Source organism: Myotis myotis, unplaced genomic scaffold (genome assembly GCF_014108235.1).
Source record: "Myotis myotis isolate mMyoMyo1 unplaced genomic scaffold, mMyoMyo1.p scaffold_m19_p_2, whole genome shotgun sequence".
NCBI classification, from domain to species: Eukaryota; Metazoa; Chordata; class Mammalia; order Chiroptera; family Vespertilionidae; genus Myotis; species Myotis myotis.
In genome coordinates, this window is record NW_023416324.1 from 4,037,739 (window position 1) to 4,059,337 (window position 21,599).

The 21,599-nt window shown below is 53.1% G+C and overlaps 1 protein-coding gene across 10 annotated transcripts in view; it reads right to left on the minus strand.

Moving 5' to 3' along the window:
- Positions 1–506: 506 nt before the first annotated feature.
- CLSTN1 (calsyntenin 1) overlaps positions 507–21,599 on the minus strand; it is a 56,158-nt gene continuing 35,065 nt past the window's right edge. For 2 of the 10 annotated variants that reach the window (XM_036352783.1, XM_036352784.1), the window contains exons 3-19: positions 19,461–19,490; positions 18,105–18,303; positions 16,047–16,255; positions 14,613–14,762; positions 14,326–14,511; positions 11,759–12,007; positions 10,963–11,084; positions 9,623–9,785; positions 6,957–7,034; positions 5,454–5,611; positions 4,300–4,448; positions 3,804–4,030; positions 3,341–3,544; positions 2,900–3,045; positions 1,844–1,979; positions 1,387–1,571; positions 507–1,120 (exon numbers count right to left, since the gene is read on the minus strand). In XM_036352783.1, the coding sequence (XP_036208676.1) occupies positions 920–1,120; positions 1,387–1,571; positions 1,844–1,979; positions 2,900–3,045; positions 3,341–3,544; positions 3,804–4,030; positions 4,300–4,448; positions 5,454–5,611; positions 6,957–7,034; positions 9,623–9,785; positions 10,963–11,084; positions 11,759–12,007; positions 14,326–14,511; positions 14,613–14,762; positions 16,047–16,255; positions 18,105–18,303; positions 19,461–19,490 (2,792 nt within the window). In that variant the 3' untranslated portion in view covers positions 507–919. The remainder of the gene's footprint in view (positions 1,121–1,386; positions 1,572–1,843; positions 1,980–2,899; positions 3,046–3,340; positions 3,545–3,803; positions 4,031–4,299; positions 4,449–5,453; positions 5,612–6,956; positions 7,035–9,622; positions 9,786–10,962; positions 11,085–11,758; positions 12,008–14,325; positions 14,512–14,612; positions 14,763–16,046; positions 16,256–18,104; positions 18,304–19,460; positions 19,491–21,599) is intronic. The other 8 variants (XM_036352788.1, XM_036352785.1, XM_036352787.1 and 5 more) reach the window with 8 other exon arrangements.

The following is a 21,599-nucleotide window of genomic DNA, read 5'->3' on the forward strand; positions in this document are numbered from 1 at the left end:
AGCGGAGCTCAGGCCGCTGGGGTGGGGGCAGCGCGGAGGTCGCTCTGACGGCCACTGGGCGCCTGTCAGTGAGTGTGTCCCCAGACTCTGAGTGTGGGTCACTCGGGCCTGCTGCCGTCTGCAGACCAAGAGCAGACGGTGTGCCCCTCCCATTACCCACACGCCTCATGTACGTAACCAACAGCTAAGCATGAGCCCCAGGCTGCACACAGGAGTCCGGGTTCCTGCACAAAGAGCTGTGTGCAGAGGCCGGGACCCAGCGCTCACCTGCTGCTGCATGGGAAACGGGTGGGCTCCCAAAGACAGAACCTGGCCTTTCCAGCCCCCAGAGGGTCCCCTCCACCCTGGCCCACACAGGAGCGAGACCTGCGGCAGGACAGTCCGGTGCCCAGTGCCCGAGGGGGCAGACCCGCTCTTGTCTGGGGAGCAGGATCCCGAGGGGTCTCCTGCGCTCAGGGTTTCACACCTCACCTTGCGTTCCAACCCTGGGTTATACTAGCACGAAGGACACGAGGAATCCCAATTTATTTACAAAATATTAAAAAGTTCATCTACATATGAACCCCCATTCGGCCATTTTGTACATGCACTAGTTTGGAAAAAATTAAAAAAAAAAGAACAAAAGGATGACCCAGTGGGAGTGAGCAGTTTTAACCCTTTGTCACCGAGTCCAGGTTTAGCGTTTCTGGAGGCGCGAGGGGCCACGCGGAGCGAGATGACAGGAGGGAGTGGGTGTCAGCTCCTCACACAGCAGAGGTCCAGGCAGAGGGCAGGGAGGGAGCCTGGGTCCTGCACACCAAGCGGGGGTGACGGTCGCGAGGGGAGGGTCTGCAGACCTGCTGGCCGGACGACTGTACACGGTGGGCCTGGGCAGGGCGCAGCCGACAGCAGACTTCGGGGAGGCGGGAGGAGGGCGCGCTCAGTAGCTGAGGGTGGAGTCGTCCCACTCCAGCTGCTGCTGCCTGTTCGCCGGCTGCTGGTCCCCGTGCTCCCCCCCTTCCTCCTCCTCCTCGCTGCTCTCCGACTCGGCGCTGGTGACGTCGTCCTCCTCCTCGCCATCCTCACTCTCCTCTTCCTCTTCCTCCTCCTCCTCCTCCTCACTGTGCTGGTCCTCGTACGTCTGACAAAGAGACGGCCCAGTGAGTCTGGTCCCCAACTCCGCCCCAGCTCACAGCCCAACTACCCAGCTTGTTCCTGTCCCGGCCCCGCAGAGGAAGGCTCCGCGCCACACTCCGCAGCCAGACAGGCTGGGCTGTGCTCGGAGTCGTCTCGTCAAAGACGAAATGGAAAACAAAGCTTTGGTCTCCACTCCTGCTGGTGGCACGGCCTCAAACAGGCCTCTCTGAGGTGAGCCCCGCTCTGACCCTGGCCGCCTGCCGCGCCCACCTCCATGGGGTTCACGGTGATGGTCAGGGCGGAGTCGTCCCAGTCCATCTCGCTCTCCTTGCCGGTGTCCTGGTCCCGCATGGTGCGCTGGTGTGCAGCCCGGATCCGGAACACGCCCAGGATGATCATGAACACGAGGAAGCTGACGCACACCACGATCACCACGGTGGCCGTGCTGGGGACCACTGCAATGGGATGGACGGACGGGTCCTGGCCATGAACCCCACCGGGGCACCGTGCCCACCACCTCCCCCGCACAGACGCTGGACGCTTCCCTGGACCCCGTGGGACAACAGGAAACGGGAAAAGCTCAGCACCGCCCACAGCCACGCCCGAGCCTGTCCTCGGTTGGTGCTTCAGGCTCCTTGTGTGACCTGGACCACAGCACCTGGCGGCCAGGCTGCTCTGAGCAGGAGCTGGGCTCTTGGCGGGAGCGGGGAGGGGCCCACAGTCCTACCTGCGAACGGATGGGGGTTGGCCAGGTTGTGACCCGAGAGATCGACGAAGGAGCGATGCTCAGGGTGGACGAACTGCGGCTGGGCGGCCATGTGGCTGGCGTGCTCCATGGGGCTGGCCGTGTGGATCACGTTCACCTGCGGCAGACAGAGGCAGCTGAGTGTGCGAGACGGACATGCGCTCAGACGGACATGTCCCCCAAAGGGGGACACCAGCGGCCCCCAAAGCTCCCCGGACGGTGCTGGTGAGCAGGCGGGAAAAGGACAGGAGAAACCAAGGCAAACACTTAGACGCTCTGTGGCAAGGTGACACTGTCACCCCCAGGAATGTATCACTTCAAGTAACTCATCCTGGCAGCACTTTCTAGAAGAATCCGACTGGGGAAGAGCCACAGGGCGTCTGAGAAGCGCTGGCCGGGCTCTCCCTCGTCCCCGAAACCACAGCCGCGTGCAGGAGAGTGCAGGTCGCAACCGCTCATTTCCTTTTAAAGCGTGACCCTCTGGCTCAAAGCTCCCATCCACTGGTCTGCTGTGAGCTTAGCCTCCTGCTGCCAGGAGGTCACGTGGATGCGGGATTCCAGAAGTATGTTTCCCACAGAAGCCTGAGGGACAGAGGGTAGCTGAGGAGGCCCCAGAGACCCAGCAGGGAGAGGCCCTCTGGCTACCGAGTCACCATAGCAGGCCCTGGGCCGGCTCCGCGCCAGCAGCCTCACCTGAGCGAGGATCTCCTCACAGCAGCGCCTCACCAACTGCAAACAGCCTCACTCCCGGTGCTGCTCTTCCTAACGCAGGTCACACCTCAAACAGCCCTGGCCCCACTCCCTGCGCCTGCTCTCAGCTCGACCAGCTCCCTCCAGAGGCTCCAGGCTCTCGGGCTGAGGCACCCCATGACCTGTCCCACGCCCCCACGCGTGTCTGACCAGCAGCAGCCTCCAGGCTGGAAAAGGCTACACCCCTGGGACAGACCCAGGAGTTGCTGCCACAGTTGCTCTAAACATCAGCATTTGCCAACCCCAGGGCCACGCATGGGGCCCTTCTCCAGGGGAGCCTGCACTCACCTCCACCTGAAACTCATTGCTAATGTAGCGGCCATTGAGCTCGGAGCAGACGAGCTTGAACTTCCGGTCGAGCAAGGACCTGGAGTTCCAGTTCCGATAGCGCAGGAGGTGCAGCGCCTCCTCGTAGCTGGCCATGGTGTCCACGCCTGCAGGGGAGCGAGACAGGGCGGTGGCTGAGCTGGGAGCACGGCAGGGCCAGGGCCGCAGGCAAAGCCCGGCTGGAGCCAGGCACCGGGCTGCTGAGCCAGCGGTCACTGGCTTTCCAACTGTGGGAGGGGACCCAGAGTGTGCAGGGCGTCACCCTCCTGAGGACGTGACACGAGCCTGGCCTCGACCACAGTCAGGACGGGGCATGAGGCAGGGAGTGCTCGCGCCCTTGCCTGCCCCAGGAAATGCCCTCCAGGAACTCTGGGGCCCTGAGAGGAGGGCAGGGCCTCTCACCTGTGAAGACCACGCCCAGGTCGGAGCGGCTCACTTCTATGCCCTTATGCTGCAGGCGGGCCATGTCCACCTCCAGGCTCTCCTGCTCGGGGTTCAGCTCCTCGCCCTCCACGGTCACCTCACACGTGTCCAGGTCGTGCACGATCTCCTCAGACACCAGGGACTCTTGGACTGCAGAAGCAGTCCGGTTAGGAAGACCTGCCACTGGAAGGTCAGAATGGGGGACCCTGTCCCGAGGGGGGACCCACCAGCAGACGTCAAGCCAGAAAAATCAAAGGACCTTCCAAGTGGGTTTCCAAAGATCGCAATGAGCTCTGCCTTCGCGTCAGAGTCCAGAAGCGTCCAAACATTCAAGTCTCCCAACCCCCCAAGAACAAGGGCCCCAGGCGTGGGCCCCAACAGTGGTCTCGGCCGCTCAGATTTGAGACGAGGCCATGAGCCGTCCCAGGCTGACGGGCCGTACCTGTGGGGTCCTCGTCCCCTTCCCCGTTGGGCTCCACTTCTCTGGTGACGGTGCTGATGATCCGAAGCTCAGGGAAAAGGAAAACCCCCTCTGAGCTTTCAAATTCAGAAGCTGCTCGAGCAAAATGGTGGACGCCACTCAGGCTGATCTTGGGCTCCTCCGGCTGCAAAACCATCACTGAGCCGTCGACCGGAGGGACCAAGGCGCAGGCGGCCTCATTAAAACACCTGCACGGGGAGGGGAGGGGAAGGGAAGGGAAGGTCAGGGCTCTGAGAGGCACAGGGAGGGCACACAGGGCTGCCACAGGAACAGGAGACGCGGCCACTCCCAAGGCCTGCTTCCAACTGTCACCCACAGACGCCATTCAGACGCTCGGGGAACAAGGGACGGTTTGTCTCTTCTTACAGAGGGAGGCTGGGTTCTTAAAAACCGAAGTGCACACATTTCTCCTCCAGTGCCCGGGGGCAGACAGGCCCCTGGGAAAGCCAGCACACACCTGGCCGTGCTGGTGAGCCGGAGCCTCCGGACGCCGGGGGTGGGGAACTGCCGCGAGTTGAGGTAGGTCACATGCTGCAGGGCCTTCTCCAGCTCCCCCACGTCCTCCGCCTCCACCGTCAGCACCGACCGGCCGGGGTTGGCTTGGACCTGAAATCGTGCCAAAGGGAGAGAGGGGGAGTCAGGTTCTGACTGCAAGAAGCTGAAATCAGAGAAAAACCCTGTAATTCCGCTGACTGAGACCCTCTCCTGCAGGGCACCTTCTCAGGCGCACAAGTATGTGGTGTGAGAATGCGTATTTGGTCTTCGTCCTGGTTTCTGGCACAGGCGCCTAAGACCCTAGGAATTTCCTGAGACAGGAATCTTTCATTATTCACAGCAAGTCCCTCCCAACCACCCCAGAGTTTCATTAATGAGGTGACTCTTGGTGGGGCCCTGGTTTCAGGATGGGGGCTGGTTGCCAGAGGAGCTAACCACGGAAGAAGTTGAACTTCAGCCCCACCTCGAGCTATGGGGACAGGAGAGGGGCTGGAGAAGGAGTGGCCCACCAGTGGGCAATGTCAACCACGTGACGGAATCTCCATAAAAACGCTGAGCAGCAGGGTGGGAGCTCCCAGCTGGTGAACATGGGAGATGCCAGGAGGGCGACACTCCTGGGCAGGGCGTGGAAGCTTCATGCGCCCGCCCAAGCTCCTTGCCGTGTGCATCCCTTCTGGTTGGCTTTTCCTGAGTGTAGCCTTTACGATAAACTGTTACTAATAAGTAAAATGTTATGTTTCTGAGCAGTTCCAGGAAGTTGTTGAACCTAAAAAGGGGAGGGTGTGAAGACTGTGGGAAGCCCGGACTTCAGCCAACAGAAGTGCAGGGAACCCAAGGGCAGATTCCTGCGACGGGCCCTGAAGTGGGGGCAGCCTAGTGGGCTGAGCCCTCACTGTGAAGCCTGAAGCTAAATCCAGGAAGTGTCAGAATTAAGTTGCTGGACGCCAGGAGAGTGGGTGTCCAGAGAACTGGGGAATTGGCTGTTGTGAGAGGAACAACCCACACATTTTGTGTCAGACATGTTACAAGTTTAAACGGCTCAAGACCAATCACAGATCAATCCTTTGCCAACAGCCCCCTCCTTGGGTCTAGAAGCCAGGTGCATGCCAGTGTTACCTTCACGCCTCTGCCGCCGTCTTCGGGGACTTGCAGGTCTAGCCCCTCTTTGCAGGTGTACAGACAGTCAATCACCTTCTTGTCTGTGAGCTTCCCAGACCGGATGGTCAGGCCAGCCAGGTCACCTCGGAAAAACTGGGTCATATGTAGGTCACCACCTTTGGAACACAGGGAAAGGCGGGTGGTTAGGGGTGCAGCCCAGAGCCCCTGCTTCATTTCTCAACACAGTGTTACTGGTGGTGGCAGCTTGATGGATGGACATGCGGGTTAGTTCAGACCAAATCCTGTTAGCCTTGCAGTCTACATGGAAGTGCAATGAAGAAATTAACTCGTTTGTGATCATGCATGTGGCCAGGAGAGAAGAGGACTCGGGGGTCCCTCACCCGAAGCCTGGAAGCCCCATGAGTGTCCCACACATCTGGCCACTCACTGGTAAGGGTGGCCTAGCCCACACCTGTCACCACGGTGCACAAGTGACACGTCCTACTCGCTCCAGCCTCTGCTTGTCAGCCAGCTGGCTCACACTCGGGCTGCTTTTTCTGAGCATGCTCAGGGATATATACACATTATTTTTTGAGGGGGGCGACCCACACAGCATGACTAGGAAGAGGAAGGGATGCACTCAAGCCGCGGATCAGGCCTTGCAGGTGGCTGTGCCGAGTGCCATCATGACCGTCTCCTGCTACTGAGGATAACTGGGAAGTGAGGATGGTGGACAGAAAACGAAAACCCAGAAACTGGCCCCTGACAGACTGTAGCACAGACCCCTACACCTGTTCTTCCACTGACAGAGAAGACACCAATTTTCAGACACCAATGAGCAGGTCTCATTCCCAATAAGGACACTAGACAACACTATAAATCACTGCCAGGGACTGAGATTTCTAGGAAACATGTTTAAAATTTAATATTGCCCTGGCCAGTTTGCTTAGTGGTTAGAGTATCAGCCTGCACACCAAAGGGTGGCAGGTTCGAATTCTGTCAAGGGCACATACCTCAGTTGCAAGCTCGATCTCTGGCCCACCGGGGTGCAACCAATTGATACATCTCTCTCACTTCAATGTTTCTCTCCCCCTCCCTTACACTCTCACTCAATATATACCCTTGGATAAGGATTAACCAAAATAAAACAGAATTCAGTATCAGTCAGGTTAGAATATCTAAAAACGAATCTTTTCCTGTCTTGTGGTTCAGCCACCTGAGAACCCGGAGGTACCCCCAAACCTGGCCTATGAGATTTCGGCAGGGAGTCTCATGCAGTGGCATCAGGGTAAAACTGGATGAGAAAAATAAAAATCCCATTAGTGCACTGCATTAGAGTCATTTGCTCACTGTAACTGGGCTCCGAACAGGCAGAAAAGGGAACCCCATGAAGCAATGGTGGGGGTGGGGGGGGGGTAATGCAAAGCAGCTCAGATGGTGACTGGGACCAAAATGCAATTGGGCATTTCATGCAGAAGGTGCGATGACTCGACGTCTGTATTTAAATGAAAAGCAGTGAACCAGAGGGGAAAGTCCAGCAACCTGCCGGGGCCACAGGCACGGGCTCGGTTTCATTGTCACTTTCAACTCCTGAGTACTCTGCAGAGAAGCAAGACAAAGAAACAGGAGAGGACCCCAGTTAGGCTCTTCACAGCGGACCTTGAAAATCCCTACTGAAAAGCTACCGAATGCAAAATGCCGAGAGAAAAGTTCCCGTGTCCCCCTTGGGGGCATACTCAGCCTGGAAGCAGGTCTGTACTTGGTCGCCTTTTCCCAGAAGCGGTATTGGCCACCCCAGCTTCCTGGTACGCTTCTATTCCACCTCCCCACGCCCTCCTGGCCAAAACGGAGGTTGGATTCAAAGTCAGACGAGGAAGCGCCTGTACACTGAGCTGTCTCCTCAGCCTGGGCGGCTGGCGGCCACAAGGAGGCGCTCACTGACCGCAGAGACGCACCGACTCGGCACCACCCCGGCCCGCACTGTCCTACCGGCAGGGCCGCATAAGCGCCCACGGGCTGGTGTCCGCAGGGCTTGCAAAAGTACATCTCTTCAGAAAGCGCAAAACAAGTTCACGTCGGTCTAGACTTTAACCTCTCAGTGGCAGAGAAAAGAAGGCATTTTCAACCACTTTTACCAAACAGGGAGGGAGTCAGAGGTTAAGGAATTCCCCCGAGAAACAGGTCATCACCCACGGTGGGCCTGGGCTCTGACCACCCACCGCCCCTGGAAGGGGTCCAGGTCCGATAGGCATGCCCAGGGCCGGAGCACAGGACGTCCGCTCCCAGGCCGGGCTGTGGGGCCGCCTGTGCTCACAGCCCGAGCGCTCAGGGCTCCCGTGGCTCCTCCACGGCATGCCATCAGCCCGGCTCTCCATGGGCGTTTGTCAGGGAAGTGGTTTCAAATCCGCTGCAAGGGGCAACGGAGACCTTCCTCCCTATTAATTCCATCTTTACGAAGCTGTGCTTGGTTTGGGAGTTTAGGCAGACTTTTCTGGCTGAGGACGTTGAGGACCGAGGTAGAAAGCAACGGATGAAGGTGAAAATGGCCATTTTGAAGGCAGAACTACTGACATGAGCAGGGTCCCAGGACAGCAGGGTGTGATGAGGGGGATGTTTTAACCCAACCAACAAAGCTCCCAGAATGTAAAGTAACATTTAGGTTTGCCCTTGAGTTTGTATTTTTAAGATAATTTCTCAGAATTTTTTGTTTACTTTAGGAAGCAAATTTGAACGGAAAATTTAAGAACAGCAACTAAAAATTTCCGTATCCCTAATAATTTATTCCTCATTCCTTGGTCTCAATGTTTCACTTCCTCATGGATAAATTGTCACCAAAATTAAATACGGGAATTCACCAAAGAGGTTCGCGCTACATTACTGTCTTACTCCTTTTCATTTGAAAGGACCTGCAGGAAAATTATGAAATTCAAATTCCCATAATAGAAACAAAGCTGTCTTAGAAATCAGGCTCTTTCACAGATGTCTACCTCAAAGCACAATGTCTTCAGAGGGAGGAAGCAGGAGACCCACTTAGCAGGCGCCTGCAGGGACCTCACGCACGGTCGAGTCACGGGCCAATCGGGGCCAAGAACCGCGAAGGCGGAGCGAGGGATCCCTCACTTGAATGGGAAAAATTACAGGCTTCTCTTCACTAACTTCTCACAGTCCGTGTTCCTTTGGTTGTAAATGGTCAGCCACAAACCACAGTGGTATCAGCAGCAACGGCGACTCTGGCCCAGAGAAAGCGCTGCTCTTTCCCGGTGGGTGGCACTGCGGCGACGCCACAGGAACCGCCACAACCCGGCAATGGAAGTCACGCGGGCATCGGGCTGCCGCGGAGGCTGCTCTCCGGGTCTCGGAGCAGCAGTGTGAACATTTCACACATCCGGTCTGCTCATACTTTGGGAACTGCATTTCAATTTAATTGGTTCCCTTGGAAACCTGAGGAGGGTCCAGAGGCTTCCCCAGGCCACGGTAAGGGCTCCAGGCACAGGAAAGCTTGCGACCCCTGGTCCAGAGGTCAGAGCTCGGCCCTGGCACAGCGGCTTCAGGGCTCAAACCCCAGCGCCACGATGACTCAGCTGGGAACGGGCTCACTGCTGCTCAGGGCCTCGGTTTCCTCAGTAAAATAGGGATCCAACAGCTCCCACCAGACGCGCTGGAAGGGTTAGCGAGAGGACGATGTAAAGCCATCGGCACGCGGCCTGCACTCAGGAAGCACAGACCGAGGTGCTGTCATCACAGCCGTCCCTGGTCGTCCAGCAGGGACGTCCACGAACTCTCTCACACATGGCACTTGAGGTGTCCCCACCAGGCTGTCAAGCGCTAACGGCTCCAGAAGCGTCACCCGGCCAAAGCACACGGCCTTTCTGTGCCTGACGGCTGCCTCCATGCTTTCATAGACTTTTCCACAAGCGGATGAATTTATAAAATGTTCCTCAGTTACACCCGCCCTCTGTGCAACATTCCCTCCCAGGCTCCGAGGAAGTGTCCCTTAGCACACCTGCAGGGAGCGCCCATCAGTGGACGGCCTCGGTGATGCCCCAGAAAGACTGGGCCCAGGAAAAGGGGTGAAAAGATAAAGGAAAGGAGGGTGAGGTGCTGAGAAGAGCCTGCTTCCTCCGGCAGAGCAGACAGAATCACTGACTGCCCGAGCCTTGGGGAGAGGGGGTGCCCATGCCTGTTACCTTGCCAGCAAGCCCCAACCACGAGCTGAGTCTCGATCCTGGACGGGTGAAGTGGGTACTCCTCAGTCACCGAGAAGGGCTCGTGGGAAACTCCGTCCACATAGAGCGTGACCCGCGGGATTTCCACGTTGAGGACGTAGTGATGCCATTCCTCATCGCAGACCTGCGAGAGGCAGGGGGAGGGTTAGCACCTGGGTGTCCACCTCCCTCTCATCCAGACACAATGGCAGCACTGCACCCCGGTGTACAGGTGCTGCGGGGGTCTGGGGCATTCGGAGAGTAAGGCTGTACTTAACATACAATATCCCCAGCAATCCTCGGGGACAGGGGGACCACGCAGACCTGACCGAGAGCAGGGCAGAAAGGCAGTGGTTTCTGACCTGGGACGGCGGAGGGCCGAGGCATGTATTTTTAACACCATGATAAACGCTAGCCAACGGTCATGCTGACCAACTGTGCATTTGAAAGTAGTCAAGCCTCGGTTCTCGAGCAATTCGGTTCTCAACCAAGTTGTTCACAGAAAAAAGGTCTCAGCTGTTGAACAAGGCTTCAGTTCTCGACCCGACAGCCTTTCATGCTGATACCTGTATGATCAGTCATACATCTCTCAGGCGACAAACAGAGGAGAGATGCGTGAGTGTGAGTCAGTTTGCCATTAAACCTCGGGCTGTTAACATCTCAAGAAATTGTGCCGTGAATATTTTGGTGTGTTTTTGCTTTTGGGGGTCCGGAACGGATTAATTCCATGTGTATTATTTCTAAAAGAAAAAAATGGCTTGGTTTTCGAACAAATCACTTCTTGGACAGCCTCCGAACGAATGAAGTCCGAGGACGAGGTCCCACTGAACTTGCTTTCTCACTCAGAAACTGCTGGGAAAGGCATGACTCTATCGAATGGAATGTCACATGAGCTGACAGCAAACCCGCCAACTCCCTCAAGCTAGTGGTTCATGCGGCATCTGAAAAGCTGGAGATGGCTGGTTCCTTGGAAACTTTAAATGTTCCTTGGCGCCTGAATCCGCTGAGGCCCTGGGGCGCCGTGGCACCTTTTGGGAGGCAAAGCCTTAAGTAATGAATAAACAAACACAAGGATCTCAACCCCAATTTGTTAGCAAGGGCTGCTTTATAACACAGTTTTTTTAATTTAACACGTACAATTTGTATATTAATGTTTTATGTATGAAATACATACATGTAAAAATAACTTAGGCTTTCAGTGGAAAGGAGTTGATTTGACCCACAGACACAGAAATCGTAACACTGTAAGTATACACGGCTGGGAAGCAGCCAGCCCGGGTCCGGTGGCCGCAGCGGAATCGGCGCGTTTCCCATTCCCTCACCTGAGTGAGCTTCCAGTGGAATTCTGCAGGTTTGTACTTCTTCTCTCCTGAAGGATCCTGACGGAGAAGGAAAATAAACCGGCAGCCGTGGACAAAGAGGGAATAATGGTGCCGGTTCATATCTGCAGAGAGAAATGCGACTGGTAAAATTGCCAACTTAAGACCCAAAGGAGAAATAAAAGCTATTTCTTTAATGGATTTTGAAGACACAGTTTTATCAGCATCGATGAACTCCCCAGCTGGGCTAAGGCAGGGTCAGAAACAAATACACTTGGGTTTTTACTATCAAATGCCCAAATGCCAGGGGGATGTGTTAGGACAGGCCGCCCTGGTGTAACCATCCGGCCTCGGGGGAAGGAGTCCAGCAGTCTCTGCGGGACACAGAGCCCGCGCTCCCCCAGCAGCCCCCGCGGGGACACGGAGCCCGCGCTCCCCCAGCAGCCCCCGCGGGGACACGGAGCACGCGCCCCCCAGCAGCCCCCGCGGGGACACAGAGCCCGCGCTCCCCCAGCAGCCCCCGCGGGGACACGGGGCCCCCACCCGCGGGGACACGGGGCCCGCGCCCCCCAGCAGCCCCCGCGGGGACACGGAGCACGCGCCCCCCAGCAGCCCCCGCGGGGACACGGAGCACGCGCCCCCCAGCAGCCCCCGCGGGGACACGGAGCACGCGCTCCCCCAGCAGCCCCCGCGGGGACACGGGGCCCGCGCCCCCCAGCAGCCCCCGCGGGGACACGGAGCACGCGCCCCCCAGCAGCCCCCGCGGGGACACGGGGCCCGCGCCCCCCAGCACGTTCACCTGTTTTGTCGGAGCTGCAGAGAATCGTCTCCTTCCTGCGGCCGAAAGGCCCGTGCCTCATCCACACGGACACCGTGAAGGGCTCTTTGGGGTTGACGGAGACGACGCCATCCGGGATGCGGACTGCCTGAGTGCCGTTGAACTCGAAGACCTGGTCGCTGTCGTGGCCGTTGTCCGTGGGGAGGCCCACGGTCCAGTTCAGGGAGCCGCTCGGGGAAGGGAGCAGCTCGGCAGTGCCGGACGCAGCCCCTGAAAAGCACAGGAACTCGGTTCGCTGGGGGTGAGCGCTGAAAAGGCACCGCCTTGCCAACCCGCACCGACGCACTGCCCGTGTCTCAGGGTCTATGCGGTAGCTAGATCCACTTCATTTTTCTCAAAAGGAAGGGTTTTTATGACAAGCAAAATTTATAAGTGCTAAGCGTGGATATTTTTTTAAAAGCTAGGAAGAAAAATAAACCTGTAAACCACAACTAACATTTGCATATGAGCACTTCCAGTCCTCTATGAATATGTGCATTTTATAAAAACGGAGGCCTGTGTGCACGCGCACATTCCCAGTCATCGCACGGATGTGCCCTAGTTCAATGACCTGACCTCCCTGGTGGATGAGGTTGTCCCATGTTTTCCTAGGATAAACCTTCCCTTGATGCACACCTTTGCGTGTCTCCATGATCATTCCCTTAGAAAAAATTCCTAGAAATGGAATTACTAAGCAAACAAAGCATGAAAAATTTTACAACTATTGTATGTATTGCCAAGCTCAAGAAAAAAAAAATTTGCAGAAGATTTTGCAAGTTCTCCTGGTCCTCACGTCTCAATTCCCAGGAGCTGCGTGACCTGGCTGAACAACCTGGTCTCTCGAGTAACACTGACCTCAGTCCAAATCCCAGTCGGCCACCTCCTAAAAGTGTGTCCTTGGGCGGGCGACAGAGCCTCCCTCCACCTCCATGAATTCCTCCGTAAGAACCATACCACCCCCGGCAGACAGTGAGCACTCAGATACGGAATCCCTACCATTCTTCCTACCTTTGAACTCTCCTGCTGAGAAAGTGTTCATTTAATACCATAAAAACTGGCACTATGAGAAGGTAGTTTCATACATTATACTAATATTCACAGTTTAAAATTAGAGCCCATTCCAGATCTCTCAACTGACAGATTAGGTACATGATTATGAATATTTAGACTCAGTCATAAAACTCCTGGGTATGTTCATCACTGGGGTGCACCAGCAGACAATACACTTTCCCTTTTTGCTTATTCACCATGTAACCATTTCCAGTTAGTCACGAACACTGCTGCTTAAATCTAGCTGCTGTTAGCCGGCCAGAGAGAGGACGGAAAATGCTCCCCGCAGAGCTGATGCTGAATAGCTCCTGAAACACACTAGACTGGGGGCGGGCAAACTTTTTGACTCGAGGGCCACAATGGGTTCTTAAACTGGACCGGAGGGCCGAAACAAAAGCATGGATGGAGTGTTTGTGTGAACTAATATAAATTCAAAGTAAACATCATTACATAAAAAGGTACGGTCTTTTTTTTCAATAGTTTTATTCATTTCAAACGGGCCGGATCCGGCCCGCGGGCCGTAGTTTGCCCACGGCTGCACTAGACCCTTCTGGTATGAAGAGGCCATGTAAGTCACTGGCATCATCTCACCAGGCAAGTAAATCTTCTTCCTCAGCATTTTCCATGACAGGCAGCCATACCTCCCATTGAGATAAACCAGGAAACTTCCCGTAACCAACGGTGGAGTCGGAGCCAGCTTCCTGCCAGGCCCCAGTCTTGCTGCCTCTGGCTTCTCCACCCCAGGCCTGGGCATATGATTTGTGGATATACTTCTGCACCCCAGGCCTGGGTATATGATCTGTGGATATATTTCTGCACCCCAGGCCTGGGTATATAATCTGTGGATATATTTCTGCACCCCAGGCCTGGGCATATGATCTGTGGATATACTTCTGCACCCCAGGCCTGGGTATATGATCTGTGGATATACTTCTGCACCCCAGGTCTGGGTGTATGATCTGTGGATATACTTCTGCACCCCAGGTCTGGGTATATGATCTGTGGATATACTTCTGGACCCCAGGCTTGGGTATATGGTCCGTGGAGACCGTAGTTAGATGTGGGTGCTTTTGGTCTTGATTTTCTTCTTCACGTTTGCCAAAAACTACTGCATTACCTGTAGTTTTTTTCTCCAGTCCTTAAATTATCATCCCGTTTCATTTAAAACTACCTCCACATATGTGTAATTTCTATTTTGATGATTTTCTATGTATGGCAGAGAAATACTGTCTTCAAATCAGTGGTTCTTAAAAAGGCACATAAAATAACGTTTTGAACAGACTTCCACGGGGTCATGGACCCCCTGAAGCCCACCAGGAGGGAAATCAGCTGGTGAGGCAGCAGCAGCCGTGTCAGAAAGTTAGAGTCTGTTTTAGCTCATGATCGTGAAGCAACACACACACACGCGCACACACGCACACACACACACACACACGCACACGCCCACACGCACGTGTAGGGTCCCTCTCGCCCTCACTGCAGACCGCAGGCCTCCTTACCACAGAGCCGGTGAAGGGACTTCTCAGAGTAGGTGTCGCGGTCACAGCCTTTTCCTATGTGGCTGGTCTCCAGTTCCACTGTCACCTGCACCGAGGCCACCGATTCGTCACACGTCTCCAGGTGGGCGTTTGGGAAGAGAGCCAGGGCGCCCGTGCCAGGCTCATACTCAACCCTGCTGTCCCATCCTGCATCGGCCGGGTAGAGGGAGAGGGGGAAGTTCACACATCAGGTTCTGTGCCTAAACTTTAAGAACAGGGGTGAGCGCGGAGACGAGAATGGGGCTCACCTTGCCACCCGGGGGTGCAGGTGGGCTTGATGCTGATCTTTACCAACACGTCCTCGCTGGCCCTTTTCTTCCCGCAGTCGTAGGCTGTGACCGTCAGCTTGTACTGGTGCTCCTTCCCGTACTTCAGCTTCTCTGTGTTCTTTATGTGACCTTCCAGGGCGAGAAACAGTGAGGACCCACACCCGGGCTGGTCTCCCCTCCACGACCCTGCTGACACACACAGCACTCGAGGTCCCAGCCCCGGAAGCACCGACAGGAAACACCCAAAGTCACGACACTCCCCTGGCTTCCCGAGCTCTACACTAAACCGTCTCGGAGCCCATGCAATTCAACTCCATCCCTTCTTACAGACTTTTGTTTGTTTTTATATTTACTTGAAGATTTACATATAAGAGAATAAAAGACAAAATGATTCAGATTCTTCAAATATTAAATACAAGACCAAAGCTGCATTAAATACTTGTTACAGACTTACATTATTAGCGAGCGAGAGAGGTTTCCTACCCCACCCACCCGAGAGAAGCCAGCTTTTGACCATGAACACAGGTGTCTGCAAAGCGTTTGCCGTGCTCATGATTCCAGCAGAGAATCTGGCCTGCGGGTTAACGACGGAGACATGCACGACCCTGAAGCCGTAACCCCATAGAGAAGTTAAACTCTAGAATGAGCTGATCTCGACCTGTTCAGTTACTGAGAGTCTGGCAATGAAGGATAAACCTTCACCTTCAGGACGAGGCAGAAGATTCAAGTCTAATGGAGAACAGAAAACTGGGCCCAACGAAAGGTCCATCTTACTCAGATGCACGCTGGCTGAAAAGGGAGAAGATAAAAAATAGCCACATGCTGGGCAGGGACTTCTATTAGACTTTGAAAAAGGAACGGCCCCGCCAGAGAACACCTGGCGTCCAGGGGACAGAGTAAAAACTTAACTGGGAAGCAGACCCCGCAGCAGGTCTTTGCTATGGACTGAGTGTTCTTTCCCCGAAGTTCACATGTCAAGTCCTTACCCTCCGTGTCATGGTGTTAGGAGGTGGGGCCTTTGGGAGGAGCTTAGGTTTAGGTGAGGCAGAGGGGGGAGTCCTCATATTGGAATCAGTGTCCTTATGAGAAGAGAGGAGACCAGAGTGCCCTGTCTCTCCCACCAGTGAGGACAGCAAGAAGGTGGCATCTGTAAGCCGGGAAGCAGGCCCTCACGAGACCCTGAATGGAATGGCTCCTAGATCTTGGACTCCCCAGCCTCCAGAATGTGAGACATAAATGTCTGTCATTTAAGCCACCTGCTTTGTGGCATTTGTTCTAGCCGCCCGAATGGACTAACTCTCCGGTCTATGAGTTTCACTGAAGTACAAAGTTTGGGTTTGAAGCTGATCGGCTTAGGAGGGACAGTCTGCCGGGACCATCCCCCTGGCAAGGAACGCTGCCCTCTGTTCTCACCATCTTTGTCGACCGTGAATGGCACGTCTGGAGTGACGATTTCGTAGCTGCAAATCTGGCTGAACTGAGGGGAGCAGTCGGCATCCACAGCCTCCACCCTCAGGATGCTCTCGTAGCGCCTCCCCTCCACGACTGACGCCTGGTAGGACTTCTCCTTGAACACAGGTGCGTATTCGTTCACATCGTTCACCTGAATGTGGACCGTTGCTCTGGAAGAGGAGAAAAGCTGTGGGCTTTGCTTGTTTTATTATCCCCCCAAATTGTGCCCTATTTTCAAATTTCCTTTCTCTGATACATTTTATTCAATTTTATCTATAATAATAAAAGGGTAATATGCTAATTAGACCAGATGTCTTCCGGGCGTCATTCCAGGTCTGAGTGCCGGAGGGAAGCCGGTGCCGACAGCCGGGGGAAGGAAGGCCTACTCTTGCACAAATTTTTGTGCATCAGGCCTCTAGTAGGAAGATAAAAAGTAAACTATTCATTGTTTTTAGTTTAACCTGGAGATACCAGAAAAGTTAAAACAGGAATTTGGGTTGATCCTTCCAGGTCTAGGAATAAGGCACCTGGTAAGAAGGCAACAACACAGTCTGGCCAGCGGCTCATGTGGTCAAGTGTCCCAGACACCAAAAAGGTTTCAGGTTCGATTCCCGGTCAGGACACATACCAACATTGTGGGTTTGATCCCCAGCCGGGGTGAGTACAGGAGGCAACCGATTGATGTTTCTCTCTTTCTGCCCCTTCCTCTCTCTAAAAATCATTAAAAACATACCCTCGGGTGAGGATTTAAAAAACAAAAAAGGCAGTAACACTGGGATTTTCTTTCACGACGTGGGACAGAGCATGCAAAAGGGAGATAAACTATACCAGATATCTGTTAGCTCTGTTAACACAAAGTTAAAAATATTTTTTTTTCAAAATTCAGAAACAACTAGAGCCAAAGGAAAAAGGGCTAAGAAACAGATGGAAGATGGGATACGGTGAGCATTAAAACAAGGCTGGTCCTGCTTCCAAGGAATAGAGACCATTAGTAACCCGTGGTTGGGACCCCACCTGCCGTTGATCTAGCAAACGAGGGACCTCAAGGTGACCTCAGTGTTGCCCTTCCTGGCGAACCCCGTGCTGCCAGCTTCCATCTCCCCAGCTTGGGGATGAGAAAACGAAGGCATCGTCAGAGCAGGCTCCCCAGGCAGAAAACTGCGGGCCTCAGGGCTTTGGATCAGGGCATATTCTGAACCAGACAAGCTCTGCAGTCAGCACCCGCATTATTCACCAAGACCCTCTCTACCCCTACACCACCCATCCGCCACGCTGACCCTCACAACAGTTATGTGACATCACCTCAGCACGTGCCCTCTTTCCTCAATCCACGTCCTGAGCAGAAACTGAGACTCAACAACATTAAATCTGCCCAATGCCAAGGGCAGGTGAGTGGAGAGGAAAGACTAGATTCTTTTTTTATTTTATATTTTTATATGTTTTTATTGATTTTTAGAAAGAGCGGAAGAGATAGGGATAGAGCGATAGAAACATCACTGATCAGCTGCCTCCTGCATGCCCTTGACCGGGAATTGAACTGTGACCTCTTCGTTCCTGGGTGGAACACTCAACCACTGAGCCACAGGGGCCAGGAAGAGAAGAGTCTAACTCCATGTCTTGCCCAGGGCCCTCTCCACTAGAGGGCCGTCCTCGGCTGGCAGGAAGGCCATGCTCGCTCCCAGGGCAGAGCCCACCAGCTGGCTTTCTCTCCTCAGCTCGAATGAATTTCACGCCCTCAGAACTTACAGACAAAAGACACACATACCTACAAACCTCTTCCTAGGGCAAAGAGTGGGCTGTCGTGTTTTCTCAGTAGGGCCTTGGTTTCTCTACTAGGTTATTCATTCATTTACAACGACCATGGTCCAGGCCCTTGCTGGAGCCGTCTACAAGGGTCTCTGCTCTAACTGCTATGTCCGATGGGCACCTGGAACTCCCTTCTATTTCACAAGCACCGAAGTCCTGGGGCAGGAGAGTAACGGTCACTGCTGTCCTCACGCTCCCTGCCCGGCTACTTACTTGTGAGACTTCTTGGCGTTGGCGCTGCCATCGGGCCCCCTCCCGCAGTCGTAGGCCTGGATGGTGAACGTGTAGTCTTTCTGCAGCTCACAGTCTAGTTTCTCTTTTGAGCGAATCAGTCCCTCGCCCGTGGACTTATCCACCACCACTGCGTCAAAGGGCACATTCTGCCCGTGAATTTTAAATCCACAAATCTCACCTGGGGAGTCAAAGCAGCGCAGGTTAGAATCGCTGCCACCGAACCAAACCGGCTGCAGCCAGACCCCTCCCCCGCCAAAGAAAATCCATGACCACATGGCAGCCAGGGGTTGAGAGGGTCTGTGGGGAAGCAGGGCGCTGTGCTTGGCGACAGGGTGAGTTCTGGGCTTTAGTACAAAGAAGCAGGTCTGGCTTTCCAAGCAACTCATTTAACTTTGCATCCATTCATGCAGGAATACAAAAGAGAGAGAGAAAATATAGACAGGCATTTCACAGGAGTACTTAGGACAGCTCCAGGGCAAAGTGGTCTCATTAGCAGACTGCCAAGGCCTGATAACACCAGAAACTGCCCAGGCTGCGGGGGACAGCTGGGCAGCTATTTTGGTTTGGACCAGAGAGAAGGCTAAAACACACAGTCAAGTGTTGAGAGAGGAAGAAGCGTGAGATATAGGTTCAGCACCATAATTACAGAAAGTCTGTAAAAAAAAAAAAAGTCAGAAGAAACAAGTCTTCCTGTGCAATGAGCCTGGCTAAAATTAGGGAATCAAAGCAAACTACTGAATGAGAAAGGTAGAAATACCAACTTTTCAGGCATCCATTTCAACAGCTAGCATCTACCAGTACGGTGCAGTGCCCGCCATGGGGAGAGACCTGCGAGACTGGCCCTTGTTTCGGACTATATCCTATCAGACCTGAAAAGGAAGCCTGCCTGGGAACTGAAATTCGTCTAAGTTGGCTTACCAGCTTAATTAGGAGTTAAAAATCTACGTTTCCATTCTTGCCCATGGGAGAACAAATATAAACGTTCTAATGTATAAGTAAAACGTCACAAAATGTATTTCACATAAAAATAAGACGGACCTCTTCCAAAATTACAACCAATAGAAAATGGTTACGAAGTGAATCTCTTAAGTTCAATTTAGGAAAAAATGTACAGTGTTATCCATATAGTTCAAATGGATGTCTGATTTCCAGATATTTCTAACCAAGGGTTTGGTTACATACAGTTTCCATCAATATATTTAAAAATAGAAACAAAATAGAATAAAAGGGATAAAAAAGCATCACAGCTTCTTCTGTTTAAGGGCTGATTCCCAATTTTATAAACAAAGTTAGTGGGTTAATATTCAAAGAGGGATAGAAAGAACCCTTTATCACCTTCTTTGGTGACTGTCACCTCAAAACTCTCTGAAGGGAGAAAAGATAAACCCATGTCAGTAATACAGGAAAGAATGAAGACGGAACAATAAGGAAAAAAGTCAAAGATGCACATATTACATAGAAAAGCTTGACACAATTTAACAATCAGCTCAGTAAAATTGCTAGAGCAAAACTGGACCTTCAGTAACAAAGTGTCTCTTTGAATCCTACTTACCAGGGACTCCTGTGTAATTTTTGAAATTGCACTAATTACCCATGAAATAGCACAGCCACAGCTTCCTAACACCTTCAGGTGCGTCAGACATCCTAACAGTTAGACGCACACCTATTTGTTCTTTCCAGTTTCCAGCTTCTCCCTTTCAATGTAAGTTCTTGTGGGTAGAGTCTGATAACATTCAGTTCATCATTAGAGTAAATGAAACAGTCAGCTGGAGCAATGGGTTTTATGTTCAATCCTTTGTTTATGAGCTGAGTAAATAACAATGTTTTCTAATCTAATCTTGTTCTAATGCAACTAAGGCAACAAATAAACACCTCTCTGAATGGAACATATGCTTAAGTGGGAACTGAAACCAATTCAATATGAACGGTGGTGATACTACAACGGCCACGGTCTTTACTGAGGGAAACGCTAGTCTAGCAGCCCATATATACCTGCTTACCTCGCCCCGGACCACTGCAGGAGCGAGGTCAGGGGCCTTGTGCCCCCCACTCACTGTTGCCTCCCAGGGCATCTGCTCTCCCCCAAAGGCATCACAGTCTGAATCCCCTTGCTTTTAAAAATGGTTGTACCATATGTTTGTATATCCCCGAATAGTGCTGTTTTATTTTGCTTGTTTTTGAGGTTTGAACAATGGTATCACATGGTATAGAATGCCCGCCGTCTCATTCAGCCTGAGGGTCTAAGACAGTGATGGCGAACCTATGACACACGTGTCAGAGGTGACACGCAAACTCATTTTTTGGTTGATTTTTATTTGTTAAATGGCATTTAAATATATAAAATAAATATCAAAAATATGTCTTTGTTTTACTATGGTTGCAAATATCAAAAAATTTCTCTATGTGACACGGCACCAGAGTTAAGTTAGGGTTTTTCAAAATGCTGACACGCCGAGCTCAAAAGGTTCGCCATCACTGGTCTAAGATCCATTCATCCAGGAGGGCACACCCAGCTGCGGTGCATTCATTCACTGCCGCGTAAGAGGGAACCAGTGAGCACACCCAGGTCCAGTGCGCAGAACGCAGCCTGGCACAAAGGAGGCCCCAGCAGTGTTCGCTATTCCCAGTTGGTTCCCGTGGGCACTGTACCACAATGCCTGTTTCTGCTGTTCATGAACGAGCTATAAGGGACAATTCTGTTTGTGGTTCTGGCTGCATCCACACAGTGTCTCTCTAGATCTGTGCTGGCCAATGCCCGTGCCGTAGCCACCAGCCCCACGGGGCTGTATCAAACTGAATTAAAATTCATGTTAAAATTAAATATTAAAATTCAGTTCTTCCTCGTACTGGTCGCATTTCCACAGCCGCATGTGCCTAGTAACTGCCGAATGGAGAATGCAGACGCCGAGGGATGTGGATGTGCTGCCCCAGGCGGTAGGCAACCCATGGCCTTGGGCCAGATCCACCTGTGCCACATTGTTGAACAGCCTGTGTGCTAACAATTGTTTCTATCTTTTAAAATATTATATGAAAATAATATGACATTCACATTTCTGTGTCTGTAAGCAAAGCTTTATTGGGCCCACGCACTGAAGGTCAGAGGTTCCATTCCTGGTCATGGGCACCCTTCTCCTCCATCCCTGATGCACAGTTGTGTTATTTACACAACCGGACAGTTACATACATGCAGTTACTGGCATTGATTACACGGAGTTACAGCATGGTGCATCTCCACCCCTTTGCATTCTCGGTCCTCTCTCCTAGACTCACCTTTGCTCAACCTCTGCAAGGAAGGCCTCTCAGAATCACCTATCAGTCTATTCTCTTTCTGTCCGGCGCTTTCCCACTCGATTCAGACCATGTGCACCTGCTCTGCTAGGTAAGTCCACCTGAAACCCTACCCCACCAGGCTTCCTGACGACCTTTCCAGCTATATTCGCCTTGGATGGACCAAACCTTTCCCATCTCTCTTCC